This window comes from Nylanderia fulva, unplaced genomic scaffold (assembly GCF_048542155.1).
Source record: "Nylanderia fulva isolate GAGA-0341 unplaced genomic scaffold, ASM4854215v1 Scaffold93, whole genome shotgun sequence".
Taxonomy (NCBI): Eukaryota; Metazoa; Arthropoda; class Insecta; order Hymenoptera; family Formicidae; genus Nylanderia; species Nylanderia fulva.
Genome location: NW_028191058.1, coordinates 113,931 through 130,799, shown reverse-complemented (window position 1 = coordinate 130,799; position 16,869 = coordinate 113,931). Strand labels below are relative to the sequence as shown.

The 16,869-nt window shown below is 30.3% G+C and overlaps 2 protein-coding genes across 4 annotated transcripts in view; one reads left to right on the top strand and one right to left on the bottom strand.

The window, feature by feature from the left end:
- Positions 1-15,933, top strand: part of Flo2 (flotillin-2) — a 77,290-nt gene extending 61,357 nt beyond the window's left edge. Inside the window, exons 2-8 of one of the 2 annotated variants that reach the window (XM_085489983.1) lie at positions 10,899-11,195; positions 12,443-12,675; positions 12,957-13,076; positions 13,181-13,395; positions 13,666-13,849; positions 13,931-14,062; positions 15,245-15,933. In XM_085489983.1, coding sequence (XP_085346109.1) covers positions 10,899-11,195; positions 12,443-12,675; positions 12,957-13,076; positions 13,181-13,395; positions 13,666-13,849; positions 13,931-14,062; positions 15,245-15,274 — 1,211 coding nt within the window. In that variant the 3' untranslated portion in view covers positions 15,275-15,933. Of the gene's footprint in view, positions 1-10,898; positions 11,196-12,442; positions 12,676-12,956; positions 13,077-13,180; positions 13,396-13,665; positions 13,850-13,930; positions 14,078-15,244 lie in introns of both variants that reach the window. The other variant, XM_029318721.2, reaches the window with a different exon arrangement.
- On the bottom strand, positions 1,653-8,360 carry LOC114930946 (glucose dehydrogenase [FAD, quinone]). Of its 2 annotated transcripts, XM_029302802.2 has the most exons (6): positions 8,296-8,360; positions 7,499-7,563; positions 6,265-6,482; positions 5,761-5,975; positions 3,350-4,532; positions 1,653-2,807 (listed from the first exon to the last, which is right to left on the bottom strand). In XM_029302802.2, exons 2-6 carry the CDS (start codon positions 7,559-7,561, stop codon positions 2,528-2,530), a joined length of 1,959 nt encoding a protein of 652 aa, XP_029158635.1. In that variant the 5' UTR covers positions 7,562-7,563; positions 8,296-8,360; the 3' UTR covers positions 1,653-2,527. The 2 variants fall into 2 exon arrangements, with proteins under 2 accessions (XP_029158635.1, XP_029158636.2); XM_029302803.2 differs by lacking the exons at positions 7,499-7,563; positions 8,296-8,360 and adding an exon at positions 6,616-6,851.
- Positions 15,934-16,869: the final 936 nt, after the last annotated feature.

The following is a 16,869-nucleotide window of genomic DNA, read 5'->3' as shown; positions in this document are numbered from 1 at the left end:
TGGTGCCTTGTGCACAGGTATTTAATTCTAACGAAAAAATTTAGTTTCGTTTAGAATAACGCACTGTCATCCGCGATTTGGCTCTTATTGCCTATCTTATATATGTTAAATTTATATTTATATATTACAGAGCCTAGTTAAACTCTTAATTTATACACGCTGGCTTAAAGGCGTTTATTTACCAACATTAATATATATAACAGAGAAAAGTATAGAATCGAAAGGATCTGAATAGCTCAGTTGGAAGAGCAGTCGCCCGGCAAGCGAAAGGTCTCGGGTTCGATTCCCGATTCTGCGACTTTCGGATCTATATTTTTCTCTCGCACTTTATTTCTTTAGGGGGAATAGGGGATACATGGAATTAAAAATCTCTTGTAGAGATTATTCCAATTTTATATCTTGGCCGTGTCCAAGTAAAAATTTGGTGCCTTGTGCACAGGTATTTAATTCTAACGAAAAAATTTAGTTTCGTTTAGAATAACGCACTGTCATCCGCGATTTGGCTCTTATTGCCTATCTTATATATGTTAAATTTATATTTATATATTACACAGCCTAGTTAAACTCTTAATTTATACACGCTGGTTTAAAGGCGTTTATTTACCAACATTAATATATATAACAGAGAAAAGTATAGAATCGAAAGGATCTGAATAGCTCAGTTGGAAGAGCAGTCGCCCGGCAAGCGAAAGGTCTCGGGTTCGATTCCCGATTCTGCGACTTTCGGATCTATATTTTTCTCTCGCACTTTATTTCTTTAGGGGGAATAGGGGATACATGGAATTAAAAATCTCTTGTAGAAATTATTCCAATTTTATATCTTGGCCGTGTCCAAGTAAAAATTTGGTGCCTTGTGCACAGGTATTTAATTCTAACGAAAAAATTTAGTTTCGTTTAGAATAACGCACTGTCATCCGCGATTTGGCTCTTATTGCCTATCTTATATATGTTAAATTTATATAAAATATAAATACATATATTTAAAGTAAATTGAAAAGTAAATCACATATTGATCACACATATACATACATATGTATTATTGTAATACGTAGACATACAAAAAATACAAATTGGTGTCAGACGCATTTGTGATTTGAACTGTGTAGGTATAGAGATATAACAATTAAAATACTTTCTTACTTTAATACTTTCCCTTTTTTTCATTTAGCTTAGGGAATTGGTTAGTATAGATATCAAATTTGAATCAATAGTACAAATCCCTATCTATTATTATCAAAAATTCATATTTTTTGCCGAAATCTAAACATTTTTTAATTTGACATATCCATTTTTACTATTTATCAGTTTTGACATTAGATTTAAATATATATATATTATATATATTGAATAATCATGAAAATATCTCTATATATAATTTTGAACAAAAATCAGAACACATTTGTTTTTTAATCTTAAATATCTGCTATATATTAATTCCGCTATTGTGAATTTATCAATTATGACATTGGCTTTATATTTCTAAAATGACAAAAAAACTTGAAAACTGGGTAGATACATAATGGATCTTCAATAATTTAGTTCAGAACTTTTCAGCAATAGATTTTATATTTGATTATAAATATCATATAAATTATATAAATATAAATATTAATCATAATTTAATTATGAATATCATATTAATCATAGTCGACATATTTCTTTTAAAAAATATGAACCGGAGGTTCTAACAATTAACTTTTGGCTGCAATAAAACTTCTTGAATACGTAACATATTACAGCTAATTTTATATGTTGAGAGATTTTTGTATATACACAAACTCATAGACTTATATAATAGACTGAGTATTCTCTTGCTGACGACAAGAGCGACACCTGTTTACCCATATTGGAATTATACACAATTCCGATTGTTATAATTCTCCACTATTCATACGTTGCAATTGATGACATTGTGATTACCCATGTATTGCAAATGACCATTTTGCGATTACTCACGCGTTGCGATTGATCACGTCGCGATCGCCGTCATTGATATTGATTTTATCTCGAAAAATTTATTTAGAACTGTAGAAGGTTGTAAATCTCATTTTGCATCGAAAGTACTGGTAATAAAGATATACCTCGCTTTGCACAAAAAGTTATAAACCGGAATTATGTTATAAAGAATGTAGACAAGTGCTCATAGGCTGTTGCCTAAAATTCCCAAGTTGAAACTTCGGGACTTTAGTTTAAAATAAAAACTCCAGTTTCAGTTAATTAAAAAAAATCGTGGTACTATATTAATCAAATTATATACAATTAATCAAAGAGGATTTCTTTTGAACGTCAAAATGGATAATAAATCGTAACTACATTTTTTCATTAATTGCAGTGGAACGTAGTGTAATTAAAATTTTTATTTGATATATATGGTACAAAAAATATAAAAGTTGCAATGATCATCTCTTGCACTATTTTTGTTAAAGGAAAGTGATTTTCAATTGATCAAAGAATTTATCATTGAAATGACATTTCAAATACGGTTTTTTCGGAACCTTTCATATATTATTGCATAATGTATTGCGTGTTATATTGGAAATTTCTGTGGCCAAACAGTGTTAATCATATCGGCTGTTTTCTCTGCCACCATCATTATAGCTGCGATAGGGTTCGAGTTTGGTACAATGGGGAAGATAGAAGCATCGGCGACGCGAATATTCGGTATACCGTGTACTCGAAGTTCCGAATCCACTACCGCAGTTGGATCGGTACTCGGTCCCATCTTGCATGTTCCAGCTTGATGATTTTCTGGTCCAGTTTCCGCGCGTATCTGACACATCCAGAAGGCGTCCGAGCCGAAGTGATAGCTAAAAAAATTACAAATCCAAATAAATTGTGCCAAGCACTACAAATTATTAGGAAAAAAGCTATAAATTCAAAAAGAGTTATTACTACCAACTAAGTTGGTGGGTGGATAATAGAAATCGAGCAAGATCTACACTTCCTAGTTATTTAAATGGATTAGTGATGTAAAGTATTTAAAAATTTTATAAATATTTGATTTGACAGTTTCTTCGCTTATTTTTATATGGCATACTTTCTCGCATTTCATTTCCAGTTTCATTTCAAATGGACATAAAATAGATATATTACTACACCTTTGAGCCCATATTAACAAGCCGCACCTTGTAGATTTTATATCCATGCCAAATGAAATTTGAATGAGAGAAAGTATGTCACACAAAGCGAAAGGACTATCGAATCTAATATTAAATTCAATTTTTGCCAATCTCTGTTGTTATATTAGCAGCAGATTACAAACCTAATATGAAAAAAGTTGATATCAAAGTTTACTAATAATTTATGAATAAATTTTGCTTAATAATGGATAATAATAGAAAATACTTACTTGCTGCATAATGAACTTTTCTCTTGTTCTAAACGAAGATCCCATTTTTTCATAGTGGGCGTATCAACAAGCCTGCTGACCTGTTTGATACCATCAAGCAGGATCATCAAGTCTTTCTCATTTGTGAAATAATCTGGATAAAGTAGCGGTGGATCTAAAGGATTATTCGATCGAAGTTTCATGTTGCCTAGACTTTCCGCGCAAACCACTGTAGGTCTTGCAATAATCTCTCTTCTATCCGTACAATAGCCGATCCTACCATCGAAGCATTCATTCGACAAACCAGTCTTCGGACAGACGGAACTGAAGCCGTCAAAGAAGACTTGAATGTCCGGTAGACCTTTGATCGTATAATTGCTTTCCAAGAATGCGGTAATTTGAGTAACCCCAGTACTGGCCAGCGGGCCGGTTTTGTCCTTCAGAAATTCATTCACGGCTTCCATAGTCATGACCTCGTACGGAATATTTTTGATGCTCATGTGAACTGCTACGGAGACGTGATTGTGCAAATTTTTCCCGACTGGCAGATCTTTGTAGACCTTAATGCCGAGTTTGGTCAGGTCTTCTTCGGGTCCTACGCCAGAATTCATCAGGATTTGCGGTGAGCCTATAGCACCAGCAGTCAAAATCACCTCCTTGCCACATTTCACGACTCTCGTCTGGCCGTTCTTATCTATCATCTCCACGCCAATAGCTTTTCGTTCCCACGGACTGATCAAAATCCTGGTAACGTGTGCATTTGTCAAGACCTGCAGATTTCTGCGATTGTGGACAGGTCTTAAGTATGCCTTCGAAGTCGTGAGACGCATACCGTTCTCGATTGTCATCGGCGCGATCATAAAGCCAGTTTGCTTGTATTCCTTTAATTGGGAGGTTCTGTAACCCAGCTCGCCGGCAGCTGTCAGCAGCGCGTCCGCAAATTCCGGTTTATAGGGATAATACTGAATATTAATTGGGCCACCTTCCTTCTGACTCCTGGATTTGTCCGACAGAATTAGCGGATCGACCGGATTCTCCGCCCGTTCGAAGTAACGAGTGACTTCGTCGTAGGACCAGCCAGGATTTCCTGCCTTCGCCCAACGATTGTAAAAATCAGGATGACCACGAACGTACATCATACCGTGCATACCGCCAGTTCCAGCAATCATTTTTCCCCTTGGCCAAGTGCAAACGCCGTCTGTTTCTAAAAAAATGGCAATATTGATCTAAGTCCTATTTATAATTAAATTTTATTATAGATGTCCCTTGTAAGATTTAAATCATTTGGTTAATAATTATCTAACGTTATATAAAAATGGCACGCAAAAATTTTTTTGACGTGTGTTTTCTTGTCTCTGACGTCAATTTCAATATGGTCGGCGAAGAGCCAAGGATGCTGCTAGCTCTGTTTTATTGACCGAGCAATTTTTTTTTTTTTTTAGATAATGTTATCTTTTTTGTTGGCATTTACAAAATAAGACCAGCACGAACTTGGATTAAAAGAAGGAATATAAGGGAATGTTTAGATATCAATTTGAAAGCCTAATAAAAGAGAATAGCTTGTCTAAAATTTTCGTGCATATGTATGCACATACGTACTTTTTTATTAGGCTTCCATATTAATATTTAAATATTCATTAAGAGTTTAACTAGGCTCTGTAATATATAAATATAAATTTAACATATATAAGCTAGGCAATAAGAGCCAAATCGCGGATGACAGTGCGTTATTCTAAACGAAACTAAATTTTTTCGTTAGAATTAAATACCTGTGCACAAGGCACCAAATTTTTACTTGGACACGGCCAAGATATAAAATTGGAATAATCTCTACAAGAGATTTTTAATTCCATGTATCCCCTATTCCCCCTAAAGAAATAAAGTGCGAGAGAAAAATATAGATCCGAAAGTCGCAGAATCGGGAATCGAACCCGAGACCTTTCGCTTGCCGGGCGACTGCTCTTCCAACTGGAAGAGCAGTCGCCCGGCAAGCGAAAGGTCTCGGGTTCGATTCCCGATTCTGCGACTTTCGGATCTATATTTTTCTCTCGCACTTTATTTCTTTAGGGGGAATAGGGGATACATGGAATTAAAAATCTCTTGTAGAGATTATTCCAATTTTATATCTTGGCCGTGTCCAAGTAAAAATTTGGTGCCTTGTGCACAGGTATTTAATTCTAACGAAAAAATTTAGTTTCGTTTAGAATAACGCACTGTCATCCGCGATTTGGCTCTTATTGCCTATCTTATATATGTTAAATTTATATTTAAATATTCACTTATATTCCTTCATTCAATTTCAAGTTCGTGCTGGTCTTACAATTAACTGCCAACAAAAATAATTGCTCGGTCGATAAAACAGAGCTGGCAGCGTCTCCTTAAGTTTATGCGAAAACTAGATCAAACTATGTAAGATGATATATATTTTATACTCAAACAGGCAGTAGGATGCGGTGATGTTGGTTCCGTCTTGAAGTTCCAATCGAGAGACGTATTGACAGCATTAAATGCAAGTCCTGGTATTGCCGTCATGGTAGGTTCTTCCGGACCAGCTTCGATGAGCAAAATCTTTCGCCACGGATTATCACTTAATCTTCTCGCGATTATGGGCCCTGCCACACCTGCGCCGATGATTACAAAATCGAACCTATAATTAGAAAAACATTATAATAACGCCAGTTCAAAATGTGATGCTTCTCTTGTGTAAAGATGTTTGCTTCGAAGGGTTCAATGAACTAATCAGGAATGAAGAATCTTGCGTTTCGAAACAAATAGATTTAAATATAAAAAAATAATATTATATAATAATAATAATAAAATTTATAAAATTATAATAATAAAATAATAAAATTATAATAATAAAATAATATCATATAAAAATAATATTATATTATTTAAAAAATTATATTTTTTGAGAGATCCTGTAGATTTTATACCATTCATTTTCCTTCGGTGCTTCGTCGCTGCCCAATCTTTGGCAAGGTTCAGCGACGTCGCATCTGGAGGACATCACATTTTGAACCAGGGCCATAAAAGTACTGCTGCCTCCACAAGCACGGCTCATGTATTGAATATCCTCAAATTTGCAGGAGCAACATCCGTCGCTGTTGCCAGTACTTGGCGTTGTTACTTGACTTGGTGGGAAGAAGAATCGCTTTGAGCGGGCATAAACAAAAGGTTTATTATTCAAAGGAAAAATTTACAATTTTATCTAGCAATAAGTAAATGTTATCTGCCCCCAAAACTTATGTGCTGTCGCTTTTCTGAAATGTGAAATAAATGCTCACCGAGGCTAAAGCTTGTAGACCCGTGGTTAGGAAAATATACATTTTGAGCAAAATAATTGAAGCTATTTTGTGATCGCGCGTACTCTTAAAAGTGTATGAAAAAAATATTTCTCCACAGATTTCAATGCATTTATACAGATTTAACCTTGGCCCATACGATAACACCCGCATTTTTATAATTGTATTATCCGAATTATTGTGAAATATATTTTTCGTAAGAGTTGCACTACCTGCAACTGCTAAAAAATAAAACTAGTTAAAAATTCAATGTCGAATCACGGAAAAATATAACACATGCAAATGAATGCACTCAAACGATAACGATATGAATCATTAACGGTCAAGGTCATATAATGAATTTTTATAGAAATATCTCTTTCAAAAATAATTATCTGAACATTTTAAACTTGTGAATTTAATACTCTTATTTTAATTATTGATTTCTTTAATACGTAAGCTATAAATATAAAAAATATAATTGATTTATGAATTAAATATTAATTATAAGTAATTATTAAATATATTAATTTTATATACATATAAGTAATTTAAGAAATATTTAATTAAAACCTAATTATATGCATTTTATACTTTAATAACTACAATCCTTGTATCAAGAAATGCTACAACAAATGCTGCAAAAATTAACAAAAATAGAATTTGAATATTGTTTATATAATACGTTAACTACATCAAAACTAAGCATATTATGACGTCAAGCTATTGTCAGAAATCAAGCTTATCTGAAAGTAAGATGTGATGATTGTACTGTCGAATAGATATATTTTAAAATAAGAAATAAAAGGAGCTCATTAAAACATAATATAATTTCGTATTTATAAATGAATTTAATTTTTGATTAGAACAATATTATTTTATTTACCTGATGTGCTTTGATAGAAGTAGCATAATGCGCGAGGGCCAGCAAGAAGCACCATTTTCGCATATCTACATTTAAAAAATCAGTGTATCACATCAAATAAAATATAATTAATTAATTAAAATTAATTAAAAAATTTATATAATATATTTATAATGGAACATTAATTTATTTTATTGACAATATCATAATTTTTTAAATCAAGTAAAAGCGTTTTAGATTGCAATTATTTGCTCAGCACTTATCACGTGCAACAAGAAACAGATAACTACGATATGCACTAGTCGAGAAAATCACGTGTGGTCTAAGAACATATCTCATTTCGTCGACGAACAGAACACATGGTGTGATGTCATCGTATGACTTTAGAGTAGGATTCATATCGTATAAATTAATATTATTTCCTAATTTTAGATTATTAGCATTTGTTAGAAACATAGAAGGAAATAATTATATCAGAAAATTAATTATAATTGTCAAAATATAGGAATATTCACAAAAATATTTTTTAGTCTCATGAATTTATTTACCGAGTCTCTTAAAATAATAATAATCTTGCCAAATAAATTGATGAAAAAGAGTATCTTTACGTATATGTATAAATTCTAACATTCTTAATGCCATATATATATATAGAGAGAGAGAGAGAGAATTTAAATTCTAAATCTTTATATTCACGATAGAAAATTTCTCATAAGAAAAATTAACATTTACAAGGAACTTGGAGTATATAAAATACGAATAGTATTTTTATTTGCTACATACGTTATATTTTATGTAATTTTTTCTGTAAATCTTACCGAATGATAAGCCTTCCGGTTAGTATTGTGAGAACTCCACTGACTTTAGTCAGAGTTACCCCGTTGGCGGGTGTACAATTTAAACTGGTTTGTGAGAGAAAATAAACCTCTGTAGCGCGATTTATATTTTGGATATATATATATATGAAGAGGGGCGCTCCCCCATTGCGTATGAAAGAAGACACAGCTTAATTCGACAAAAAAATATCGCCCACTTGTGCATATATGAATTATTATATTTTGATCGAGAGAATAAATACACACATACATATATACAAAAGTGTAACTGACGTAATATATATTATATACGTATAATTATGTATATTTAATATACACACATATAATTTTGTATATAATGTATATTGATAGATTGAATTTATATATGTACATTTATAAATTCAGAAAAATGATAAAATACTATAGAAAAATACGATATAACATTAATAACTCTATTTAAGGTATTTAAAAAATAAAAGAGAGAAGGACACTTTTTTTATAATAATATTTGGAAAATTATTATAATATAATTTTATTATATAAATAAAATTTATAATTTATAAATTAATGATTTTATTTATTATTTCAAAATTTATTTTTTTTAATTTATAATTTTATAACATTATAAAATAATTTATTTAAGTATCCTACATCAATATAGAATGTTTCTAATTTTTTGCATTTTTTAATACAAGAAAATATTGTTATTAATATATTATATTAATACAAAAACACTTAAAATTTATTTTTTATGATATGCGCACATATCTAAATTTTTAAATTTTTTCTTCAGTTCAAGTATGCATTTTTCTTATATATTTTTGTAAATATATGTAATATAAATAAATAATAAATATAATAATAAAAAAATAATAAATATAATAATAATAAATAAGTATACTTCGTACTATTAATTATTAAAAATCAATGTTATTTTAGCCTTTTATATTGTTGTGTTAAAATATTTTTTTATTATATTTTCGAATATTCATAATTCTATTGTACTTAATACAGAATATTGTCTCTTGCTCCGAAATCTGCAATTAAATTATTAAATTGAAGATGTATTCTGGCACGTATATTAATCGTAATCGCAAATTCATACGTGTCGTATATCATATTTTGATTTATGTACATTCCATGTGCACAGTCTTATTTCATCAACAATGTGGCAGTAGATTGTCAAATCGATAAAAGTGTGTAAATAATATGAACTGACAATTAAAAGACCCGTGCAATTTAATAGAGCAATACAATTTACGATTAACACACACACACACACATTTGATTGCAATTTACCCTAATATTTTTAAAATATCAAAAAATCAAGAATATATCAATCTTAAAATATTTTTCAGTGATATACTGTATTTCATAAAATGTTTAGAAGTAATTGTGATTAAAATACAGATATAATATTGTTTGGATTATATTCTCCATATCATAAAAATGTATATTTCTTAAATGTTATAATCATTACCTTCGTATTATTTTATCTCATATACATATGTGTCGTATCATTATCAAGCGCTAATTTTTTAATGACATTTTGATGAATTCTGGATTTATCGTCAAATAAAAAATTATTTGCGCCAGACATTAATTAATATTCTATTTGTATAAATGTGTATATATATATATATATATATATATATATATATATATATATATGTATGTATGTATGTATGTATGTATGTATGTGTGTGTATATGATTACGCATATCAGACATCCAATGATGCGAATGTTTAAATAAATATTTGCAACGATTATATGTTTGATGAAACGCAAATAGTTAAACTTATCGTATATCAATAATAACCTTTAAATTATAATTAAATGATAAATGATAAAAATTTGTATAATGATAGCGAAGATAATAATAATAAGCAAAACGAGAGATTTAATATATTAAATATGTAAAAATTTAAATAGGAAGTGGGCTAATAAGAGAGCCGAGCGCAGAAAGTAGGCGCAACTAAATTATGTAGAAATCTTCTTTAATTATAATGAACATTTTGTTCCTTTCCTTGAATTAGTCTCAACAATCTAAAGATAAAGAAACAAATTCATTTGTCTTGACCTTCAGTTCCCATCATCATCTGCTTTCATCTTTGACAATGATAAGTCTCATGCACATATGCACAAAATGTCAAATAAAAATAATGTAAAAATAATATAAAATAAATTTTTAATCACATAAGGATTGTTATATATTTTTGTAACATTATATTGATACAGTGTCTTAAAATCTATTGATTATAATAATAAAGATCATATATACATATGTGGAAGGGAAAATATTTTATCTTTAATATTTTAATGCTTTTACAATAATATGTAGCTATAAATAAATATAAAATTTTATACCTATATGGGATATCATCAACTCTATGTTGATATACTATATATTTAATTATTTAAACATTAATGTTCAATTGTTTAAGTCAAAGACATTGAATGTATTAAATAAATGTTAAAAAGAGTTCAATATTATATATAAAATAAAATATGTATAATAAAAATATGAATATGAATAAAAAAAATAAAAAATGAAAAAACAAATGTTTTCCTTATAATACAAAAATTTCTTACCTTCGTGTTTCAGGAGGATGCTGCGGTTCGATGAGGAAAAGGACTATCGTCGGCGGGTACGCGTTCACTTGGTGGTTCGTCACCGATGTGCAGCGACTGTCCCTGGAGGTGATGACCCTAAATCCGGTGTGCGAGAGCGTGGAAACGGCCCAGGGTGTACCTCTGACCGTCACCGGGGTGGCACAGTGCAAAATCATGAAGGCCGACGAATTGTTGCACACTGCCAGCGAACAGTTTCTCGGAAAGAGCGTCCACGAGATCAAATCCACCATTTTGTCCACCTTGGAGGGTCATCTGCGAGCTATACTAGGTATACATTCGATCAACATTCAACTTTAGATGATTCCCAAATAGCACCAAAAAATCGGAACATAAGATATCTTTAAGTCTTTTTAGATATCATATAAAATGTTTTAAAGATTTTTTTAAAGTTTCTTAAGGATGTCCCAATTTTGAACATGATGCTGTCTGGGTTATGCATATGAGATGATAAATACATAGTATATATATATATATATATATATATATATATATATATATATTATGAGAACCTTTTTTGAATAAAGACAAATTATTTGAGGATCCTGGAACCTTAGAATCTTCCTTTCAGTAGGCAACAATTCTACAACTAAACCATTCAACATCCATATCACCTTGTTTTTTTGCTTAAAATATAATTTATTTTTTTCTCTTGACATTTTATTCTGATGATGAAATTCGCGATTTAACTAGGATTAACTATATTAGGTATATTTGATCAACATTCAACTTTAGATGATTCTCAGACAGCACAGCAAAATCGAAACATGTCCAAAATCAGAACATAAGACATCTTTAACATGTCTTTTAGGTATCATGTCATATAAGATGTCCTAAAGAGTTAAGGATTTTTTGAAAATGTCTTAAGGATGTCCCAATTTTGAACATGATGCTGTCTGGATTATGCATGACATGATATACATATATATTTTATGGGAACCTTTTTTTGAACAAAGAAAAATTATTTAGGGATCCTGGAACTTTAGAATCTCCCTTTCAGTAGGCAACAACTGTACAACTGAATCATTCAACATCCCATATCACCTTGTTTTCTCTGCTCAAAGTATAATTTATTTTTTTTTCTCTTGACATTTTATTCTGATAATGATGATGAAATTTGCGATTTAACCAAGACTAACTAATAGATTATGATAATCGAAAAGAATGCAAAAACCTATATATCGTGTTGTATTTCTAAAAATAATTAATTTATTCGTTAATCTGGATCCTCGCCGCGGCTATGTTAGATTGTGAGAGGCGAGAAATGATTGGGCCTCATATATTAGTCATTTTACAGCTGTTGATTATAAAGGAAAAAGAATAGTTTTGGAGATATTTTAAGAGTGTGCTAAAACCATCTGAAGTACTGTTTCATCGAAATATCTTCTTATTTCGAAATGACATCTAAAAACTTTTAGCGTGTTTTCTCGCCTCTGACGTCACAATTCCAACCTGGTCAGCGAGGAGCCAGGAGCCTTAAAGGCTATTATTCTAATGAGTTTTATTTTTATTTCTCAGGAACGCTCTCGGTGGAGGAAGTCTACAAGGATCGAGATCAATTCGCAGCTCTTGTACGGGAAGTTGCCGCCCCGGATGTTGGCCGGATGGGTATCGAGATCCTTTCATTCACTATAAAGGACGTTTACGATGATGTCCAGTACTTGACATCGCTAGGTAAAGCCCAGACAGCTGCTGTTAAAAGAGACGCCGATGTTGGTGTCGCCGAAGCAAATCGAGATGCCGGTATCAGGGTAAGTTTCCGCCTATAAAAGGTAAACTTCAATTTTCGGATCTTTATGCTAAGCTAATTATAGTTATTAATTGATTATATTTATATTTATATATATATATATATATATATATATATAATTATATATACAATAATAATAAAATATTTAAAATATATAATATAATAAATTTAAAGTATATAAAATAATTATAAAATATTTATTTATAAATTATATATTTAATAATTATTATTAAATATAAGAAATAATTATATATATTAACTGTTTTTAATTGTCCATAACAGGAAGCAGAATGCGAGAAATCGGCAATGGACATAAAATATAATACTGATACGAAGATAGAGGACAACGCGAGACTCTATCAATTGCAGAAAGCTAACTTTGATCAGGAAGTGAACACAGCTGTAAGTCAAATTTTTGTTACAAAAAAATGCGCATTATTTTCAATAAAATTTTAATTGTAATTGTTGTGATTACATATTATTTATTCTTTTCCGATTATCTTCAGAAAGCCGAGGCTCAGTTGGCTTATGAACTTCAAGCAGCGAAGATAAAACAGCGGATACGAAATGAAGAAATACAGATCGAAGTTGTGGAAAGGCGCAAGCAAATCGAGGTCGAGGAGCAAGAAGTTCGTCGAAAAGAACACGAACTTCAGAGCACAGTTCGGTTACCAGCCGAGGCTGAGTATTATAAAATGGGAAGAATAGCCGAGGGAAAAAGGTAGGGATGTCTCAATAAAAAAATTTCTCTGAAAAAATTCAATTAACTGTCTAACAAAAAACAAATCTTTTTCTTCAAGGTTTATACGTAATTTAAAAAATTATCTTCACCATCTCTTCATTATTTTCAATAAACCTCTTATCGAATACCCTAATATATTTTATATATAATATTTATTAATATTATATATATACATATAATATATATTTTATATAAAACAGAACTTTTTCTAAAATTGTAAAAAAATCTCTAAATTATTCTATGTGACAGAACTCAGACTGTGAACGTAGCGAAAGCCGAGGCTGAGAAGATTCGACTGCTCGGAGAGGCTGATGCTTATGCTCTCGAAGCTGTCGGTGTCTCGGAAGCTGAACGTATGCGAATGAAAGCGGCGGTTTATAAGAAGTACGGTGAAGCCGCTATACTCAATATCACTCTGAATGCCTTGCCAAAAGTGAGTGTGTTACGTCTTTATACTCTTCGCACATTGTAATATGCATCATTGCGAACAATAAAATATTCTTCTTCGTTGCAGATCGCGGCCGAAGTCGCGGCGCCGCTAGCGCGAACGGAAGAAATCGTGCTTCTAGGCGGAAGCGACGCGACCGGCGGAGAATTTACACGTCTTGTAGGACAAGTGCCACCAGCTGTACACGCATTGACTGGGGTAGATCTTTCCAAAGTAAATTAACATGAAAGTTTTTATTCATCTTTTCTTCGCTTTTTCACTTCTTTTCTTCATTTTTCACTTCTTCTTTTCATTTCTTCTTTTCTTCATGTTTCGGAAATAAATTTGCTTTGAGTAAAAAAGTATGTGTCATGCCAAACGTGCATCTTTGCGTCTTAAATAATAATCGTACATGATTAATAATACTGTCACTACTAACGAATACTGATAGTATCACTAATCGTGTGTGGATTAGGGTGATGGAAGAAGAAATAAGATTCGATTTTTTTAAGTGAACCATACAATCATGAACTGGAATAAAAAGAAGAATTTTTTTATTCTTTTCTTCGCTTTCTCATTTCTTCTTTTCTTTATTTTTTCATTTCTTTTTTTACTTTTCTTCATTTTTCGGAAATAAATTCGTCTTAAGTAAAAAAAAAAAAAAAAAAAAAAAACGTGTAAATATGTATCTTCGCGTTTTAAATAATCGTACACGATTAATAATACTGTTATTACTGAAAAATATGGATAGTGTTACTGATCGTGTGAGAATTAGGATGATGGAAGAAGAAATAATAAAGATTCGAATTTTTTTAAATAAACCACACAATCATATGGACTGGAATGAAAAGAAGTATTGAAGAACATTCTAATTGTTTTAAAGTAAATCTATGCACAATCAATAATACTGTCAGTATTTTTTAGCACTAACAGTATTATTGATCATGTATGAACTGAAATGATGGACTGAAAAAAAGTGGAAAGAAGAATGAAGATTTTTTTTATCGACAGGAATGAATTATCACATCATTTTATTGAAACATACGAATCCTTATCCAAATTGTAGGATGCATCAAATTCCACATATGTATATAAACAAAGTAAGAAAAAAGTTAAAAAAAATACAGTATTTGATAAACTTGTAATTATTTACATTATAGAGAAAGAAATCTTTAAATCTTAAAAAATTTTTTCTAGCTGCAAGATATCGCAAGTCTAAAAAATATTGACAGTGAAACTAATTGTGTACGATCAAATAAAATTGATACATAATTTATTATTTCTATTGATTCAATGATATGAATAATGATCGATATTACTGACCTATTCAGTTCACTTTTTACATAAGCACGTGAATATTATAGACTCATTCAATATAATTAAATATTATTCTATGTTCAGGTTTTAGGAAAAATACCAGGCGCAAAGTAATGCGGAACAATGATGTGAGTTCAAGGACGGCGATCGGGCGAACGACCTTGGGTTTAATTTTGAGAAGAAGTGCAAAATCTATACTGCCAAAGGTTTCTCCGCTCTGCTGTATTTGTCGACGATACTCTACCCTTTTTCCTCTCCCTCTCTCTCTCTCTTTCTATATATACATCCTACAAATTTTACTCTACCTCAAATTTAACCAGAACAAAAAACGGCAAATGCCTGCACGCCAGCGGACACGCTTTGTCACCCCTTTACCGCGCAAATCAATCAATTTTCCTTGTTTTTTATTTCATACACAATGCATATACAGCGTGCGATAATATTCCTTTATACTTCTTTATGAATTTTCAAGAGTCATTGTAATCAACTTGCTTGAAAAAAGGAGCGATTACGCGATTTATTCGATTTTTTCGAGCCAAAAGTACACACTCACAGAACGCGACAATCCTCCAAGAATTTCAACATATACCTTGTTCTATTTATAAATATTTGTGATTTCTTTTTCTTTCAATTCGCGAAAAAGCACTGCCTATGGCTGTGCCTAAAGACAAAAAAAAACTGATCATGAATGCATCGCAATGATAATCAACAGTTGTTTGCTATTGAAATACATAAACATTACGACGACATTAAATTGATGTAAGAGATATTAATTTAACATCTTTTTTCTTTTATTTAATCAAAAAAAGAATAAAACATCGCAATATACAGAGTGTTTCTATAAATGCACAACGTATTCCAGAATTAAAATGTTTCAATTTTAAATGAATTTGAATCTAAAAATAATTTAAAGGATTCCTTTAGAAAAAAAATCTTGTTCAAGAGATACTGACATCTATTTTAACAATATATTAATTAAATATATAAAAAATTATCAAATTATAATAAATTAATTAGTGTGTTTTACTATCTTATTTATTATTTAAAAAATATAAAAATTCTAAAATAAAATAATAAAAAAGCATTAATATTTTATTACAAAAATTATATACGAATATTTTATTGATATATTCACTATTAAAGTAAATGTAAAGCATAATTTTTTAGGTTTCACGTAAATTCACAAAAGCATTTAAATAAATATTTTATATAGTTTTTGTAATAGTTATATTATTTTATCTACAAATGTGGGAACTTAATTTCATATTAATAGCCGCAAAATAATTATTATTTATTCTTACAATTTTAGATGTTAATATTTCTTAAACAAGGCATTTGCACAGTCATTTTTACAAGAATTTTCTTATTTATATTTTATATTTTAAGTGAAAACATCTAATTCTGAAACATTCTGTTCAATTTTTACAAAATTGCTAATATTCGTACTAAGAAATTATTCGCTTCTGCAGTAAGCAACATTTATTAGAAGAATAATAAAAAGAAGAGAGTTAAAAAAATTTTTTAAAAAGTTACATAATTATATTAATTATTAATATATTATATAATCTCTCTTCAAATAATTTCAAATGATTTTAAAATGTATAAAATTGATAACGAATATATCAAATGGGAAATAAGCCTATTAAAATCACTGCCAAAATAAAAATCCTTTTTGCTCTTTTTAAAATTCTTCAAAATAATTTTTAACA

Excerpts from the sequence above, each read along its gene's own strand:
- LOC114930946 (XM_029302803.2), bottom strand. The coding sequence starts at position 6,786 with ATGCGGGTGTTATCGTATGGGCCAAGGTTAAATCTGTATAAATGCATT. Across the intron at positions 5,976-6,264 it reads GCACCGAAGGAAAATGAATG|GTTCGATTTTGTAATCATCG; the intron begins GTATAAAATCTA and ends TTCTAATTATAG. Across the intron at positions 4,533-5,760 it reads GCATCCTACTGCCTGTTTGA|AAACAGACGGCGTTTGCACT; the intron begins GTATAAAATATA and ends CCATTTTTTTAG.